This window comes from Fulmarus glacialis, unplaced genomic scaffold, assembly GCF_000690835.1.
Source record: "Fulmarus glacialis isolate BGI_N327 unplaced genomic scaffold, ASM69083v1 scaffold2614, whole genome shotgun sequence".
Lineage (NCBI taxonomy): Eukaryota > Metazoa > Chordata > Aves > Procellariiformes > Procellariidae > Fulmarus > Fulmarus glacialis.
In genome coordinates, this window is record NW_009207434.1 from 111,729 (window position 1) to 129,297 (window position 17,569).

The 17,569-nt window shown below is 38.3% G+C and overlaps 1 protein-coding gene across 1 annotated transcript in view; it reads left to right on the top strand.

Moving 5' to 3' along the window:
- The window catches only part of HECW2 (HECT, C2 and WW domain containing E3 ubiquitin protein ligase 2), a gene marked incomplete at its 3' end in the record, with an annotated part of 74,228 nt that extends 57,805 nt beyond the window's left edge, over window positions 1-16,423 (top strand). Inside the window, exons 7-13 of the mRNA XM_009576099.1 lie at window positions 2,034-2,134; window positions 3,661-4,998; window positions 6,380-6,475; window positions 10,546-10,696; window positions 11,068-11,171; window positions 14,644-14,768; window positions 16,238-16,423. Coding sequence (XP_009574394.1) covers window positions 2,034-2,134; window positions 3,661-4,998; window positions 6,380-6,475; window positions 10,546-10,696; window positions 11,068-11,171; window positions 14,644-14,768; window positions 16,238-16,423 — 2,101 coding nt within the window. The remainder of the gene's footprint in view (window positions 1-2,033; window positions 2,135-3,660; window positions 4,999-6,379; window positions 6,476-10,545; window positions 10,697-11,067; window positions 11,172-14,643; window positions 14,769-16,237) is intronic.
- Window positions 16,424-17,569: the final 1,146 nt, after the last annotated feature.

The following is a 17,569-nucleotide window of genomic DNA, read 5'->3' on the forward strand; positions in this document are numbered from 1 at the left end:
TCTCTGGAATTCCTAGTGCTGTGAGGTCTGTAAATTACCCGTTTCCTCTTGTTGTTTTTTCAAACCGGTATACTGGAAGACATTTCCTGTTTTCTTCTCCATACTTCAGTTCATAGAATCATAGAATCATAGAATCATTAAGGTTGGAAAAGACCTCTAAGATCATCAAGTCCAACCGTCAACCCAACACTACCATGCCCACTAAATCATGTCCCTAAGCGCCTCATCTGTATATTTGATATTTCAAATCCTTTTAGGAAAGGAAGGGCTGTATAATAAATATGTAGCAAGAATATAGGTAAGTATTCAGTTTGGTTTTGCCATACTGTTTTTAGAACTGACATTAAATCAGTCTTGCAGATATTTTTGCCTCTTCATCTGTAATTTATTTGTCCATTTACAGTTTTTGCATGCCAATCAGTTGTCAGAGTTCCTTTTTCCAGCCAGCATTTCACCAGAAGTTTTGTGAAAGAAAGGAGTGGTTAACATAGACGTGAAGTAGTAGTGTACCAAACGTACAATCAACTGCTAATTCTGTTTTATTTTGTTTTTGGTCAAGCAAGTAAAACGTCTTCACTTTCTTCTTTTTCATTTTGGTGATGTCAAGGACAATTGAAATCCTCTACTGGGTTAACATGTGAACTTGAAAAATTACATGAACAAAGTCCAAGGACTTACAGTATACGATATGCTTAACTTGCCCTTCCCTGTATTAATGATCAGTATTAATGAATGAAAAGGTGAAGTCCAGAACCAGCCATTTTTAGACGGAGTGCACGAAAATTCTGCCCCACTTTTAGCTGTCGGCATAGCTCACAAGTTTGTGTAACAAAATGGCCAAGTGGCTTTAGATTTCTTGGAAAATATGATAAATGAGCATGAGAATCATCTAGTATTGATTCAACTGAATGCAGAGCAGACATTATTCATGTCGTGGCTTTCTCTAATCTTGAATTACATAAACCTTATGTAAAAACTGTGGAAATCTCAAATGGCAATCTTCTGAAGACACCCCAAGTCTAGCTGAGAATTGTAATTGGAGTGCAGAACGATGAATCTGTGACAGATCCTGGAGACACTACTATAATAATTTGATGTACTGCAGCCCATAGAGCAACGTGGGGAGGATGCTTTGCCTTACGTTGTCCACTCAGGGCTTTTTTTGCTAAAAGTTAATGTTTGGATGCAAACTGCTGCAGCTTATTTCAGTAATGACCTTGCATTCATTTTAGTCTGTCACTCATATTGCAGTAGGAGTGCTCCCAGTAAGGGAGAGGTTTTTATACCAGTATAATAGCAATAATTTCCTGTGGAGGTCTTCAGCAGCCCCCTCCTCTCCCTTCAGCTGTCCCAGCTGTGCTGAGGGCGGCTGGGGCTGTGAATTCTGGCTGTGCCTAATAAGAACGTATAGCCTAGGATCTGATCCTAAGTCTCAAGCTGATACAAGTGCTTAATCGAGTCTGAGTCCCACTGAATTCAGTAACCCTGAAGAACATATTTGAAGTTAAATCCGAGCATTAATAGCTTTTCTAAACAGGAATGCAGAAGTGCTTTATTGAATGAGAGCTGAAATGTGAAGAACCTGTTTGGGAATTTTGTATATAATAAAAACCACAAGGGGGCAGAAGGTTTTAAAAAATGAAAGGTTTTGTTAATTATAAAACATATTTTGGGTTGGGGGAAGGAGGAGGTTAGGGAAAAGGGGATGCTTTGCAGTCTGATTTCTTTAGGACTTAAGAAGAGATTTAGGGATGTATAAGAATTGCTGGGGCACAGTCTGTGTTTGGAAATGATCAGAAGCAGTTTGTTAGGCTGTTTTATCCTGTTTTATCTGTTAACTAAAAGTATTTTACACCATTGTTGGTGTTTGTGCTTTTCCATACAAGCTAGAGTATGTGGCTGATTTTAAGATTCTAATAGAAATTACATTCTATCACGCTGACTCTTATCTGGTAAGAGCCTCTGATACAAAATATTGGAAAAATAGAAGCAGTTAAAATTGTAAAAAAAACCCAATATCTTTGTTTTTGCAGAGACCAGGTTCTCAGCTATAATCTTGGCAGAAGGCTCCCAGCTGATCATGTAAGTGGATATCTCCAATTCAAAGTGGAAATCACATCATCTGTTCACGAAGGTGAGAATTTGTCAGTGAACTGGATCTCCCGATAGTTCTATGGAGAGAGTTTCTATCTATTTCTATTTCTAGCATTTTCTGTGATAATATACTTTCTCATTTGCGTATAGTGCGTCTATTATAGATCTTTTCTATTGGGATTCAAAGTTGAGATATGTCAGGTACTGCTTTGGAGGCGGTAATTCCAAAACATCAACACTTACTGTATTGTTTTCCTATTTTGTTAGCTAGATTTTAAATGAATCTGCTTGTGAGTCTCATTTTGTGGGATAGATTGGGTAATCAAATTCATTGTTTCTCTTCACTCTGTAACACCTTTGGCTGAGATAAGCAGTTGTAAGTAAGATTTCACCTGTGCTCTCCTCCCCTGCTAGTGTACCTGCAGATCACTCTGTCCTGTCCCCCTTTTACACTGTCCTGCTTAGAACCAAGAATATCTGTTACGGTTATGAGAATACATGCTTCCATTAGGCAATTCTTTTATTTCCCTTTTTTCCTGTTCTATAGGCAACTAGTAGAACATGGCTGGTGGAGTTACATGTTTGTCACATCGTATGTGTCTGTCTATATGTTTATGATCTTAAATTCTCCTTCATTAGACTTGGTATAATCTCTTTGGTAGTGAAATACTGCTCTATCTTTTAACTTGATACAAACTTCTTGCCCTTTGTTGTAGCCATGTAGTCCTGTATCTCATTATTATTTTTGCTCTGTCACCATTTTTAAAAAATGCTTGTCTTCAGTCCTGTTTGTTGCCAGGCACTCTAGTTCACAGACTTCACTGTTAAGTTTTTTGCAGACATTTACAGACACATCTGGATTACTCAACTCTGTGCTGCTTTAATTCCCTTGTGGGGAGTTACCATCTTATCTCTCAAATGAGATGGCTTATTTTCATTTCGCTTTTATATATATTACCATAGCATACCTAATATCGCATGAACTTTACTTAGGTAGATTCCCATTCTTTAGAGTGGAAAAGTCCTATAAATTAACTCAAAATAAGTGTTGTGTATATAAGTTGATATCTGTACACAATTTGTAATTCCTCATGTGATCTCGGATGCTGGTTTGCATGCTGCTATGGGTGTAATGACAACTGGTGTCAGTGGCTGGCTTTGTGTAAATCCTACTTTTGGATATGAGACAAATGCTGTAGAAAACTGGTTCCTTGGTTGTGAGGCTGGTTTTACTGACATTTTGGCAAGATGCTTGGCAGTGCTCTGTCTTTTGAAAGCAAAATGGGAGTCCTTTAAAGTCATACTTCACACCCCTTAGATTTTCTATATGCTACAAAATAGCATAGACTTATACACAGAAAGTTCTGTAATTGCTGTTATAACGCTGTAGATGGCTCTATTGTTTTAATTGTATTTTCTTCCCTTAGTTGTCTGATTGAAATAAGCTAACATCTTGAAAGATGTGTATTTTTATATCACATCTGTGATCTTCTGTGGTGCAGGCAAAGTAGAATGAACTATCTGTTGCTGCATTGTGTTTCACATTCAGTCTTTGTGTCTCTGCAGATGCTTCACCAGAAACAGTTGGCACTTTGCTAGGAGTGAACTCTGTAAATGGAGACTTGGGGAGCCCCTCCGATGATGAGGACATGCCAGCAGGTCATCACGATACATCCACAGTGTGTTCCAATGGTCCAGTCCTCGAGGAATCTTCTGGAGAAGCAATCCTGAGACACCCTTTAAGGACTAGCGCAACTCTGGAAACGGACCAGGATGAGTTGACCTCTGGAGCTTCAAGATCATCACCTATCAGAGGTCGCCAGGACTCACTAAATGACTATTTGGATGCAATAGAACACAATAATCATCCCAGACCCGGGACGTCTGCCTGTGGTGAGCGTCCACGTGGAGCCTCCCCAAAACTGAGGAGTAGCTTCCCTACTGACACAAGACTTAACGCTATGCTTCACATTGACTCAGATGAAGAGGAGCATGAGCTACATCAAGACCTGGGTTTTCAGTCTTCCTTGGACGACGATGGTGGTTTAGTAATGCTTAATGGTGCTACAAGAAATGTTGAAAGAAATGGTTTAAGTTACTCATCAGATCAGGTAATGCAAGGGCCTGCAGAGAGTGAAAACGTTTCAGCCTCTGAAGCTCCTTTGCCATCAACTGATGACCAGCAAGAGACTCTCCCAGAGCTTCCACCGTCACAGTTAGCAGGAGGTGAAAGCCTGCAAGGTTCTCAAAGTGAAGCACCAGCAGACCAGGCTGGCAGTGAGTCGTGTGCCGCTCAGGAGGCAGAGCAACCTCCTAGAAGTGCAGATGCAGGAGCTGCCGATGCTGCTGCCGGGAGCAGAAGGGGCGTTAGTGAAACGGAATCCATTGATCAAGGGTCTGAACCTTCCCAGATGTCATCAGAAACTGAGCAGAGTGATCCTGCTCGCACGGAAAGCGTCAGTGAGGCTAGTACCCGGCCAGAAGGGGAGAGTGATGTAGAAGGGGCAGACAGCTCTTGCAATGAAAGCGCGACTGTGCGACGTTCCTCAGTTGAAATGCGATGTTCTTTTGAAAGTGCCAGGTTTCCTGAGACTCCAGCCTTTTCTTCTCAGGAGGAGGAAGAGGGAGCTTGTGCCACCGATGCGGCTAGAATTGAGCCAGGTGCTGAAACACAGGACTCTGCAAGTACTTCTGGTTCTCTACCTGTGGTACAGTTACCTCAGGAGGAAGTACAGGAGGCTGAGGCAGGTGAATTACAAGACCAAGAGGAAGCAGAAGAAATCTGGCAAAGAAGAAGAAGCCTGCAGGCGGCAGCTGCGAATAGCCAGTCTCAGGATGAAGAAACTGAAGGAGCTCAAGCAGCTTGTGAGGGTGCCACAGCACAGGTTGAAGGAGCTACTGGAGGTAATAACTGCAGGAGGCACTTTCTGAAGTGACCTTTCTGCAGCCAGTAAAAACTAATTTAAAAAATTAACATCTGAAAATAAAGATCTTCATTTCTCAATTTCATTCTCTTTCAAGATTTTTTTTTTTTTTTGTTCCGTTGAGATTTATTCCCATCTTCAGGAGACTCTTGGAGTTTTTGATTTAACAAAAAATCAAAACTGAAATATCCAAGACGTGTTTATTTTGAAACTGGATATTTTTTAATTCTTGAGAGAGTAGTGAGGAGGATGAAGAGGAGGAAAGAATTCCACAATGTTATCCTGCTTGCTAATCAAAATGGTAATGGTGGGGGAAATAATCCCAAAACTATGAAATGCAAACTAGAATTTATATTTGGGTCTTTTCTTTGGCAAGTTTATAGGTGAAAGAAAATATATGCCTATATTAGCATTAAAACATAAGGGTAATCAAAAGAAAGGGGGGAAGAAAAAAAAGAACTGGTTTTTAGTCACACTTCAGGCTGTTTATCTTCCCTTTCTCAGACACATCCTAGTACAGCTGGAACCATGGGAGGAGTTAACACTGAGTTGAAGGAGGTGTTGAAGTTTCAAGTTAACACTGTGAAACTCTTACCAATTGTAAAATTATTTTGACAGTTGAGAATTTTGTGTCTCACTAAAACCACTGAAAGTAGAAATGTGTCCCTAATGGATTGTTTCCAAGCACGTTTCACAATGGATTATCCATTCAGTTTCTTCAGGGACTGAAGTGCATCTCATCAAGTGGGTGCATTCAAACTGGATTTCTGCATGTGTCTTTTTCATAACATTTCAAAAGTTCTGGGATCTATTAATTTCTTCTCTTCTTAAACAGCTCTTTGATTTGGAAAGAATAATTTCAGTGTTTGTTTCAAATACTGTCAACATGTTCTTTTACATAACTTTATAGAATTTGGGACTCTTTTTATTAGGTGTCAGGTTGCACTGTGTTTTGCAGATCAGCGTGGCTGCAGCAAGGAAGGTCAATGGACAGTTTCACCTCCCACTCTTACAGCAGGTTTCTGTGGTGGCCAGGTGGAGCTTTGTCCTTGTCCCTTGCTGTGATATGGCTCTAGCACATGCTGTTGTTTCTGTGCCCTGGATTCCGCTCGTCACAGGTGGATGCGGCACATCCCAAGAGGTGACATTTCCAGGACCAGGACTGCAGCACACCCCAGAGAAATCGCTTACCCAGAACTGCAGACATAACTTGTTTTGCCCCCCAAAATAGATGACTATTAGATATATCCTAAAATATCATCGTCCTGCAGAAGCTTTAGGATGTCTTGCTCACTTTAGAGGCAGCACTAGGGCTTCTCCACATTGACTGAAAAAATAATTTGTGTGCATTTTGATTCCAGGTTCTCAAGCCAATGGCCATCAGCCCTTGAGGTCACTGCCTTCGGTACGTCAGGATGTTAGCCGCTACCAGAGAGTGGATGAGGCTCTACCACCAAGTGAGGTTCTTCATACTTTAATTGGGGGATAGGCTGCCTAGATCTCATTACTGAGATCTCATTACATTTCTTTTTTAAATGTGAGAACTGAGAACAAACAGCTGAGAAGTTCTAAGTGAGGAGTGATGATGATGAAGTCTAGTGCTGTTTTGTAAAAGGCGTTGTGCTCAGTCTGCAAACTATCAGGATGTGTTATCATAATTATACCTGGTGTATACAGACTTGCTAAGTGACATTTGCAGAGAAGTAGGAAGGCACGGTGCTGCCTTTTCAGTATGCAGCGCGCATGGGTAGGGAGGTGAGGTGATGTGCTGTATGAGGCACTTGGAGGGAAAGATGTCAAGCACTCTGAAATCTCTGAATCCTTCTTGTATGGTGATGATTTACAAGGAAATATATGACATCTTTAATCTCTGCAGATTATGTGAAATGTGTCTGAGTTTTCCTTGCATTTTTTGAGGTAGCATGAAGACTTTTTGAATTAAAATAAACCTGGGTATTAAGCAACAGTTCGATGAGCCTAAATTGACAGATAAATTGTAATTTCTCTAATGCATGTAAAAAATACATTGCTTCCAATTCTTGGACTGATTCACTTGCTTAAATTTGGGGCAGTGAAAATCTATTCAGTATTAGATACTTGAGGAAAGGAGAAAGGACCAAAAAAAGCTACACAGCTAATAGGCAAACATTACTTTAAAACAAACAAGCAAAAAAAGTTAAATTCAGACCCACTGAAGTCTGTGACAAAACTCTATTACTTTAAAGGAGTCAGGAATTCAGATATTTAGTGTAAAATAAATAGATCCTTATTTCACAGTATGGAATGGAACTGTGTTTGCTCTGTAATTGGAGAGGGTAACTGGAAGGAGCCTGATAGCAGAACACAGATACAACTGTGTATTGGAAAGCCAGGGTGATGAGAAGATTTTGCTCCCTGCTGCTTCTGTTATAATCAATGCATATAACAAATCAGTCCTGCGTGCAGATCCTGAAGTTAATTAACTGCCACCTCAATAAACCAGTATTACTTTTTACAAAATTGTGCCTGGGAGACATATATTTCAGTTGCATTTTTATCACTTTTCATACTGAAAAAGACAGCGAACATTCGGGACATACTCAGAGATCAATTTAATAAATGAGAAATGCATGGAGATAGTTTTTATAGTATCATGGTTTATACACAGATTGCTTTTTGTGTTTCAGAAGCAAACTATACACTACAATAACTACTTGGAAAAACTATTGGAATGTTAATGGAAAAGGTTTGGCTGTGTGGTATTTTAACATTTCTGACATTTGCTGGGATCTTACACAGTCATGCATGGGCATGCATATACACATTGCCCCTTTACAATTAAAACCCAGTGCAATCTTTATGTAGATCGGTCATTTGCTAATGTGAATAAAATCTTAAATACTAATTGTTGCCTAGATTCAGTTTTTCTTTCTAAAACTCTGCTTTCGGATATGTGACAGTTTTAATATTTTAATAGTGAAAAATTAGAGAAAACATTTAGAATATGATTTTGAATTATAAACTGCAATTTCTTTGTAATTTGGGTTGTACTCTATTTGTTGTTTCACCAGAATCTGAAACTAAGAAAGAAAAAAGGTATATTTCTTTCAGTTGTGTGCAGGTTAAGTTAAAGAACAAGAGAAAGAATTGAAATACTTACCTAATATTTCTGCCTATAACGTGCAACATTATGCTCCAATTCCTACATTCCTAGGGAAAAATCAACAAATAAACTTGACCACACAACCTTGATGAATTACAATTTTGCAATTCAGCAAGCTGTTATTTGTAACACGTTTACTAACAATGATTTGACTAACGGAAGATATCCTTGTCCATCACAACACTGATGCAGGTGCTTTACTTTAGAAGCCATTGCCCAAGTGTTTAAACTTGTGTATTTAAAATTGAATGCAGGCAAAAATGCTTTTCTTCTGCAAGACCACATTACAGAAGTGGTGGCTGTGTGTCAGAATTGGACATATAATCACCACAAGAAAAATCTCAACTATTATACAGTGTTTAGGGTTTGACATTTAAGCAGAATAATGAATTCACAAATTTAAACTGGTTTGTTTGGGTTTTTTTTTTTCCCCTAATGAACAAGTCTGTCCTCTCCAGAATACTTCCATGTTTTGTTTTGATTACAAACTCTGGTTAAAAATCTTGAGTATTTTTATTTCATCAGAAGATACTACTTTTTTGAAATGGGACCTTTGCACAGGAACATGTTTCAATAATTTTTTTTCTTTTTAAAAAATGGAAATTTTTTCAGAGGATGTTGAAATGTTTCAGTTTGCTTTTTTGAGATATAAATGAAAATTTTTTTAAAATAACTTTCAAATGTGTTATATTTTGCATAGCAAGTACAGTGATTGCGCCATAAGCTTTGCATTGATGTAATTTTGTTTATTTTTAAACTTGGATTTTAAGTTTACAATATAATACAAAATTTTGAGTTTTTTCTCCTGGAATTGAAATTTGTTCCTTAAACAGTTCTCTTTATTCCTACCTGATTGTGCTGCTTTTTCTTTTCTTCCTCAGAGCTTACTTTCCAGCATAGCTCTTGTTCACACTAGAAATGCTTTAAACGCTCATAGGCTGTTTTTATTGTGCAGCATAAAGATAGAAGAGTAATTTGCATTGTGGCCAGCTAAAATACACAGCTGTCGTGTGTGGAGATGACACAACAAGTTTATCTCAAAACCCGCCTTTCCTCTCTCTTCGTGAGTCAGCTCAGGCCCTACAGTGTAATGCGGCGAGCCACTTGGCTGCCTCCAAGAATTGACAGAAATCATAGTACGCGTACGGTAACAAAGCCTGAGGTTTTAAGGCTGTCAGTATTAAGTACTTTACAGTAGAATTTAGTTCTCCTTCTCTGCTGTCAAGACATTTTTATGCCCTCTTTCCTTGCGGAGCAGCGGTCATTTAGGATTGGTTGCTTGCCAGTGGTTTTTAAAATGTTACTGCAGTGACTGATGTTTCCACCTAGACTTGCAATGTAGAAAGTCTCTTCTAGAAACCTTCTGAGCTCTCAAAGACTGTTTTTCAACTGATGTGCTAAATGGTTTGCACGTTTTCTGCAGTTGCTAGTGCCCAAGAATCAGGCACATCTGTTTTTGTATATAAAACATTTTGATTTTTTTTTTTATTATTATTACGTGGCCGCCAGCCATGATCAGTGTCTTCATATCTTGCTCATTTTATAACCAGTTATTAGGCAGTCAATGTTTCTGACCCAAAAAGCTTATGAACTGAGGCCTAGGTGTTATGATGCACGTGGTTTCTGCTGAGCACTGAGAAGCCAGATGTGGTTGGGGAAAGGTCCCAGCGCCTTCATCTCTGCTCTCCTGGTGTGTCTCCACGGTCTAGACTTCTAACATTGTCTGTAGTGTTGCAAAACCAGTGGACAACATTATAGTTACTGCTTGCACGAGAAGTTGAATTTGCTATGATATTTGCAGAATTGGCAATTCTGGAACATATGAAGGAGTTTGATTGTTATAATTGTCTTATCTTCTCTGGCAGGTCTGCTTACCTTTAACATAGGTACATGTAAACCCAGGAAAAGCACTGAGATCTGTTTTATTACTGTTACTACTAGCTGGGGAAAAACAATGATGAGTGTCAAGCTTTCCAAGGTTTTTGGTACTTACCCATTGGCCTTTTGCACTGGAAATAACGCTCAGAGATATAGGATCTTGAATTATTTCAGTCCAAGAGAATTAGACTAAGTATTCTGATACTTTTTTTTTTTTTCTGGGACAATTACTGGTTAGTGGTAAACAGAATAGAGAAAGGAGTAGAAATTATTAGATATGGATTCCATAGAACCTTAACTACAGTGGGGAATTTGATTTATGGGGTAAAATAGGGAAAAGCTATGTCTCTTAACCCTTCAGTAAGAAAGTTCTGTGCTGAAGTCATCCTGTAAAAGAGAAATAGAAGCTTGCTACAATAGATTCAGTTACACAAGTGACAGAGCTAAAATAAATAAAGAAAGAAACCCCAAGCCCTCCATAGTTCACAGTGTTTTATTGCTACTTAGACTGGGAGGCTCGAATTGACAGCCATGGACGGATTTTTTATGTGGACCATGTGAACAGGACAACAACATGGCAGCGACCCACAGCCCCTCCAGCCCCACAGATTCTCCAGAGGTCAAATTCCATACAGCAAATGGAACAGCTGAATCGCCGGTAAGAATTAACCCTTGTTGTTTGTGAATTGTGTGCTTGCAAAACTGCATTCACCATTGTAAGACTGAGTATGAAGACAGGGTCACAGTTGCTACCGCAGCTGGCCATATGTATTTATTTCTATGTGGCTGTCCCTTTTAATTTGCGTGTGGGCTTCTAGGGCTTTTGTATTCCACCTGTGTTCATAATCTATGTGGCTAAAAAAAAAAATCTGATAATGGTTTTCAGAAATTCAGAAGGCTATTAATGCAGAAATTAGAGGTCAATGTATATTAACCTACATGGCAGAAAAGACAGGCAAGCTCCCTCGGAGCCAGAATTGGATCATAGTTACCACATACTATATATAAAGTCCAGTTTTCTAACCCTAGGTACCAGAGCATCCGAAGAACAATGACTAACGATAGGCCTGAGGAGCATACAAATGCCGTGGATGGAGCTGGAGAGGAAACCGACTTTCACCATTCTAATGCAGGTTAAAAAAAAAAGATTTTTTTTTTTTCCCCCCTTTCTAAAGGGAGCACTCATCTCATAGATGATTTAATGAGTGCCATAAGGCAGAACCTAACTTCTGCCCCTGAAAGCCTGGGTGAAAATGAAACCATTTGTTTTCGTTGCTGTCTAGTTTTTGAAGATTATGGCTCAGCCTGCTCTATACGCTGAAGAGAAGAATGTGAGACTCAGAGCATTTTTCTGTTGGTACCTGACTGGGTAAAAATACAGGCAGGACATTTGCAGTGGAAAAAGTATAAAATTGTGTCATCTGTGTTACAAATATTTTGAATCTGCTACTGCATTTTGAAATGGTAGAATATAGGACTAGAAATGACTTTGGGCAGTCATCGGCTTCATCTCCGTGCTGAAGATAGATAGGATGAGCTGTACCTCAACCATACTTGGCAAATGCTATCTCATGTGTTCTTATAACATGTTTTCCAGTTGATGGACATTCTGTAAGTTTTTCAGACAGTCTATTCATGTTGTTTCTCTCATAACATATTCTTAAATACGTTACTTCCTAGTCTTTCCTCGTGGCTCGTGTTTTTAGGTCTCCGGTTATTTTGTTGGCCTCCTCAGGATTGACTTCAGTTGGTCTGCTGCTCCTGAGGAATATTTCAGAAAATTAAATAAAGCTATGACTCTGCTGTACTGAAGAGACTGTGGAAGTGTCACGTGTCTTATGTACAACACTCCTTGTACATTCCTGCATAATTATTACTTTTTTTCCTGATAGTTTGACACTAACCACCAGTGTTCAGTCTTTGATCTGCTAAAATCAGGTCCAGACCCTTGTGTGCGGATCTTTGGCACAGATGTCTAGTTTTCATCTGGTGTCTGTGCAGTTGATTATCCCTACCTGCACGCAGGTCTTTGCACTTTTCTGATGTGTCACTATGATTTTGAATCTTGTCCATCCTGCTGTCCAAGTACTGCAGCATCTCCTAGTTGAGCAAGTTCTGTCCTCCCTATCCAGTCATTAATAGAAATAATGAATAGGACCAGACCCAGACAGATCTCAGTGAAACGTCACTTGGTGTACTCTTTTTGTTTGACATAAATCATAACTGCTCTTCAGTACATTTTTGCAAACTGCTGCATACCCCTCTCCAGGTGGTTTCATATGTTTAAGGTAATTTTCTCTCCCAACATGATTCTAAGAGTAGCATGTAAACAGTATTAAAGGCCTTATTAACATCAAAATATGTGGCCTTTACACCACTCGAGTAGTAGAAAATAACTTCATTAGTTTGCTGTGATTCATTCTTCAGAAATCCTGGTTATTTGTGTTTCTCCACCTTGCTGTCTTGCTGTCCACCTATTCTTAAAAATGGATATAATATTTATCCCTTTTTTTCTTCTGAGAACTCCTTCAGACCTCCAAAATAACCACCAATGTCTCAGAGATTGCTTCACCTAGTTTCCTAAGAGTACACTTCATCAAGCCCAAAGGGTTTGAAAATCTCTGATTTGCACCACAGTCTTTAACCTGCTCTTTACCTATTCTAGCCTAAGAAGAAAGTTCTCTTTCTTCTCCTGTTTTTTAGTTCTTCTGGTGGTCTGGTCATTGCTAACTTCTTGAATGAGGACAGAAGGAAAGATCTTTTTTAATGAGCTCTAAGCATCATTACTAGTTTTTCTTCTTGCTAAGCAGTTCTCTCCTTGGTCATCTTCCTACTACTAATTTACTAATAATTTATAAAGTTAGTTTGTTACCCATCCAGTCCCTTTCATAGTTTTGGCTTTGTCTCTAGATGCTCTTGATACTCCCTTATAAAACTCTTTCCTAAATTAATCTAATACCCAAGCAATGCCACCCTTTCTTGAGTTTCAAGTCGTTGTAGAACTTGTTATGTAGCCAAGTGCTCAGTTTTTTTTTTTTTTCTTTACTTCTGCCTTAGCCTTTTCCTTTTCTATCCTTGTGCAGTTAGATGGTTGGTTGTGCTATAAACAAATCAGTTTAAAGCAAATTCAGGCTAAACCCTAATCAGCAAGTTCATCTGAATAAGCTTTTCATAAACCAAATTCATAAGCCTCTAAACTGCAAGAAAAACCCACCTGGTGACACGTTCTGGTTTCCAGATTACCCAGAGTATGACAGTGGACCTCTCTGCAGCATGTCACAGCATCTTCCAGGGTGTGAGAAGTGACTGGTGTACTCCCAAGTTTTGTACCAGTACAGAGTTGACATGCAACCGCAGTGCATGCCTGGAAGACGCTCCCAGCCCAAGTATTCAGGCATAGCTTCAGGGGTCTTTATGCTACACTGCTGTCACTCCATAGACATGCCGCATGTGGGAGGGCTTGGGGTCTATTGTTTAAGAGGTGTCTCTAAAAATCCCCTTGTTCATTTACTTTTCCTTTACTTATTACCCTTCCATTTTCTTGTTTCCTCTAATGCTTAGAATCTTCCCCATTCCCCTTTTTCCATAATGTTTACCCATCCATATTTAGAATTTTACTTTTTGCTCTTTTCCTCCTCTTTTTTAATTTTTTCTTACTTTTCCCGCAGTTTAGAGTCTCATTCACGGCCTCTCTTCTCCTTTCTCTGCCTGTGGGTTATTTTTCTTTTATATCCATGGTAGCTGTGTTCTACATGATTAATGTTCATTTGGTGGGCAAGTGTGCAGGTACTGCAATATGTAAAAGAAAGAAACTGTGAAATGTAGAAGATGGAATACATTTTAGAGTAAAATCACTGCGGACCCAATCTGAATTCGCAGTTTTTCATTTACATTAAAATATGCATCCAAATGTCCTGTTGATTTTCAAAGATAATTGGGGGGAACAGTTTTAACAACGTAGCAAATACCACTCATAATGTATTTTCGGTTCCTGGTGCTGTTGAAAGATCAGTGTACTTCTACGGTTGCTAGGAGAAGACCCAAATGTTTACTGAAAGTTGAAACTTGAAAGGTACTTCCTTAGCAACCTGTTTCTTACTTACATAAGCTGCTTAAATATTGTATCAAGATTGGGGCTGTGTTAATGACAGTGATTTATTGTTTGTTTTTCTAAAGGAGGAATGAAACATTTTTAAGTGTACAATGACTTTTATGTCCATTAGTTAGCATTTAAAAAATAACTTATCTGCCTACAGCTACAGTATAGCAATGCAAGCGTGCCACAGGGACCTTTTTGCATCTTATACACAGGCATATGTTTGATAACCCAAATAATTGGATATGTTTTGTTTTTTTTTTTTTAAAATGATTGTTCACCAAAAGCAACAAGTAAAAGTTACTAAACTAAAATTGTGATATTTTCAGGAACTTCAGTGCTATGTTAGAAGAAATTCAGGTACACTTTTATGAAGAATACTTAATAAATCTGAAGTAATTGTATATCTAGTGCTTTTCTTGCTTGTGTGATTCAAATCAATAGTCATTTGCAGTGATGTTTTGGTAATGATTATTACCGGAAGTCTTTGTCATTCACTTTGCTGTTAGATTTTCGAAGAGAGAATGTGCTGCCTCACTCTACCTCCAGATCCAGACTTACTTTATTGCTCCAGTCTCCTCCTGTGAAATTCCTTATCAGCCCAGAGTTCTTTACAGTGCTGCATTCTAACCCTGTGAGTATAGCGTCTACAGCTGAAAGACTTTTATAAATACGTGCTTATATATATAGTTGTCTTGCGTACAAAGATACTGCTCAGTGTTTGATGCTAAGATATTGGTAGTGCATAGGGAGGCTGGATAAATTCAGACACTCATCATCATTCCTTGCAATTGGTGGGCTATCAGAGTTGTCCTAGTTGGCATTAGAGCTTCTACAGTTCTTATTTTTCACTCAATTCTTCACCTTTCTTATGATACAAATTCTCATTTGTTTATCGAAGCAATAGCTTTCTTACTGTGCTTTGCAGAGGGTGAGAGACAATTCTGAGAAAGAAAATGATGCTTATTTTTTAAGATCACTTTGCTGCTTATGGGATGATTTGTTTCCCAGCTCACCTGGTTTGTATCAAAACATATTAGAGGTCACACTGAACAAAAAAGCATCTTAATATGTATTTTCCTTTTCTGTTTTGCCTATTCTTCAGTCCTGCTTCTTATATAGGTTTTTCATTTTTCAATGTTTCTTTTCCTTTGTGTAATGGGATGTATAGTGTAGACAGAAGTAATGGAATGAATAATTTGTTGTCTGTAAGCACACTTGTTAATAATTCAGTGTTTTTTAAATTACTGGTCAGTGTTAGTTTGGTTTTGATATATATGTATGCTTGTCTGTATCTGAATAATTCTGCTTAACTTGCATAGCTTTATCTTGAATATATGAAATAGGATGGAGGTAGATAAGACCTCTGGCCAGGGAATAGAGGTGTTGGGGCACAGAGTGATTTAAGTAGCAGCACAATGCAATAGGAGGGCCTATGTCTTGGTTTCTGTCTGTTGCTAATGCTGAGAGAAAGACCTGGTTTCTGGTTTTTTGGGAAGGAAGGGCATTAACTGTTTATTTTCCCCTTTTATTTAAAGTTTTCCCTGTTCCTCAGTGATCTCCTTTTACTCTCTAATTTTATTACATAAATTACACATGGGCATGCAATGATAAGGTGTTTTTGAAAAATCAATAGGTGGAAACTATTTATGTAGACTTGTGATAAGTTCTACAAGTTTATGTATCTCTGTCCTGCAGAAAACCTTACCAGCTTTATTGCTGTATCCTATGGCTGCATTTGACTCATTATTCCAGAAATTTGAGAATATCTATGAAACTACTTTCAAAGCAATTTTAATGTTACAAGATTCTTCACAGTTCCAGGGACAAGTGTGGTAAATGGAATCTAATATATTTCACACTTTGCTGAAGTGAGTCAATTATGAAATTTTGTATATCTCAAGCAAAATAAGAAACATCAAACACTTAGCCCAAAACATCAGAAAGAGGACCATTTTTTTCATACTGTTGTGGCTTACGTGGAGGTAATTTTTAAGGTTTTATAGACAATTAGATAATCTATTTACAGTGGAAATGTTGTCTTTTGTAGTAAGAAGAAATTTTATCTTTTAAAAGTATTTCCTTTTGTTATTTAATTTTCAGAGTGCCTACCGCATGTTTACAAATAACACGTGTTTGAAGCACATGATCACCAAAGTCCGGCGGGACACCCACCATTTTGAGCGCTACCAGCATAATCGTGATTTGGTGGGCTTCCTCAACATGTTTGCTAACAAACAGCTGGAGCTGCCAAGAGGCTGGGAAATGAAACATGATCATCAGGGCAAGGTAACTGTAATGCAATGCACATGTGGCTCTGTCGAGTGCTTGATCTTGGATGTTGCGATGTCAGGACTCGGTTGCTCTTATCAAGAGCGTAAGTGCACGTAGTTCTCCACATGTAAAAGGTGCGCATCCTTTTCTCCTGCTTTTACCAAAAGAAGATTGGAATTTCTCATCTGTGCTGACAAAGCATTTAATGAAAGGAGGAGACGACTGATAAATGGTTATTAATCATTACAAGGAAAATTGCTAGAAAATCTGTAGCCTTTTTACTGTGAAATAAGTTGCTTAGATTCCCTTGGATGTTTAAAACTTCTTTTGAAAAGAATTATCTACTGTGTAAATACAGGCAGTTCAGTGAAGTTCTTTGGAGTTTTGCCTGTGTACTCCTAAGATAATTTAGATGTAAAGTTATTTTATTATTATCTATTGAATTTTATTTAGTTACTGTTGAACCATTTCTATTAGCTTTTCTATTGTTTAACTGTCAAGCTTTTCCTTAGGGCTTTTCCCGCCACCCCCCTCCTTCAACCTCAAAGTCTTGAGTGGAATTCATTAGCATGCATTATATATAATGCTTTTTTCTTTAATAGCTAACCACTTTCTTAGGTGAGTCCTTACTCAAATGCTAAGTGGGTCCAGTGTTCATCAGTTTCTGAGATAAAATGGAGGCACTTAAGACTGGGATAGCTCTGGGGACGATCACTGTATTGGTTATGTATTGGTTAACAGGAAAGAAATTGTGTGTAGTAAGTTTCATTAATAGGGATCTTCAATAGTTGCAAGGCTTACTGCTTTTCAAAACAGGTATCGATTTCTAACAGACTATTTTAAAATCAAAGAATAGACACATTTTTATAGTAGTAATGTAACTTTAAACTAGTGTATCCTCACTATCTAGAATATGACTTTCTTTGCGGAAGATAGGAGGGTTAAAAATAGACTGTGATTAGCATGTGAGTAAGTGATAAGGCTATCAGTTTGTGTGAGAAGTCCTAATTAGGACTATAGCCATATTAAGCTTCTCACTTCTTACGTCTATCAGTCTTGGTACGGTTAGCTGTGAGTGTCCGTATAAATAATGATCTTGATGCTTGAAAAGATTACAGGCAGATTCTAAACTGAAGGGTAGAAAAAGTGCTTGAGGGTTGT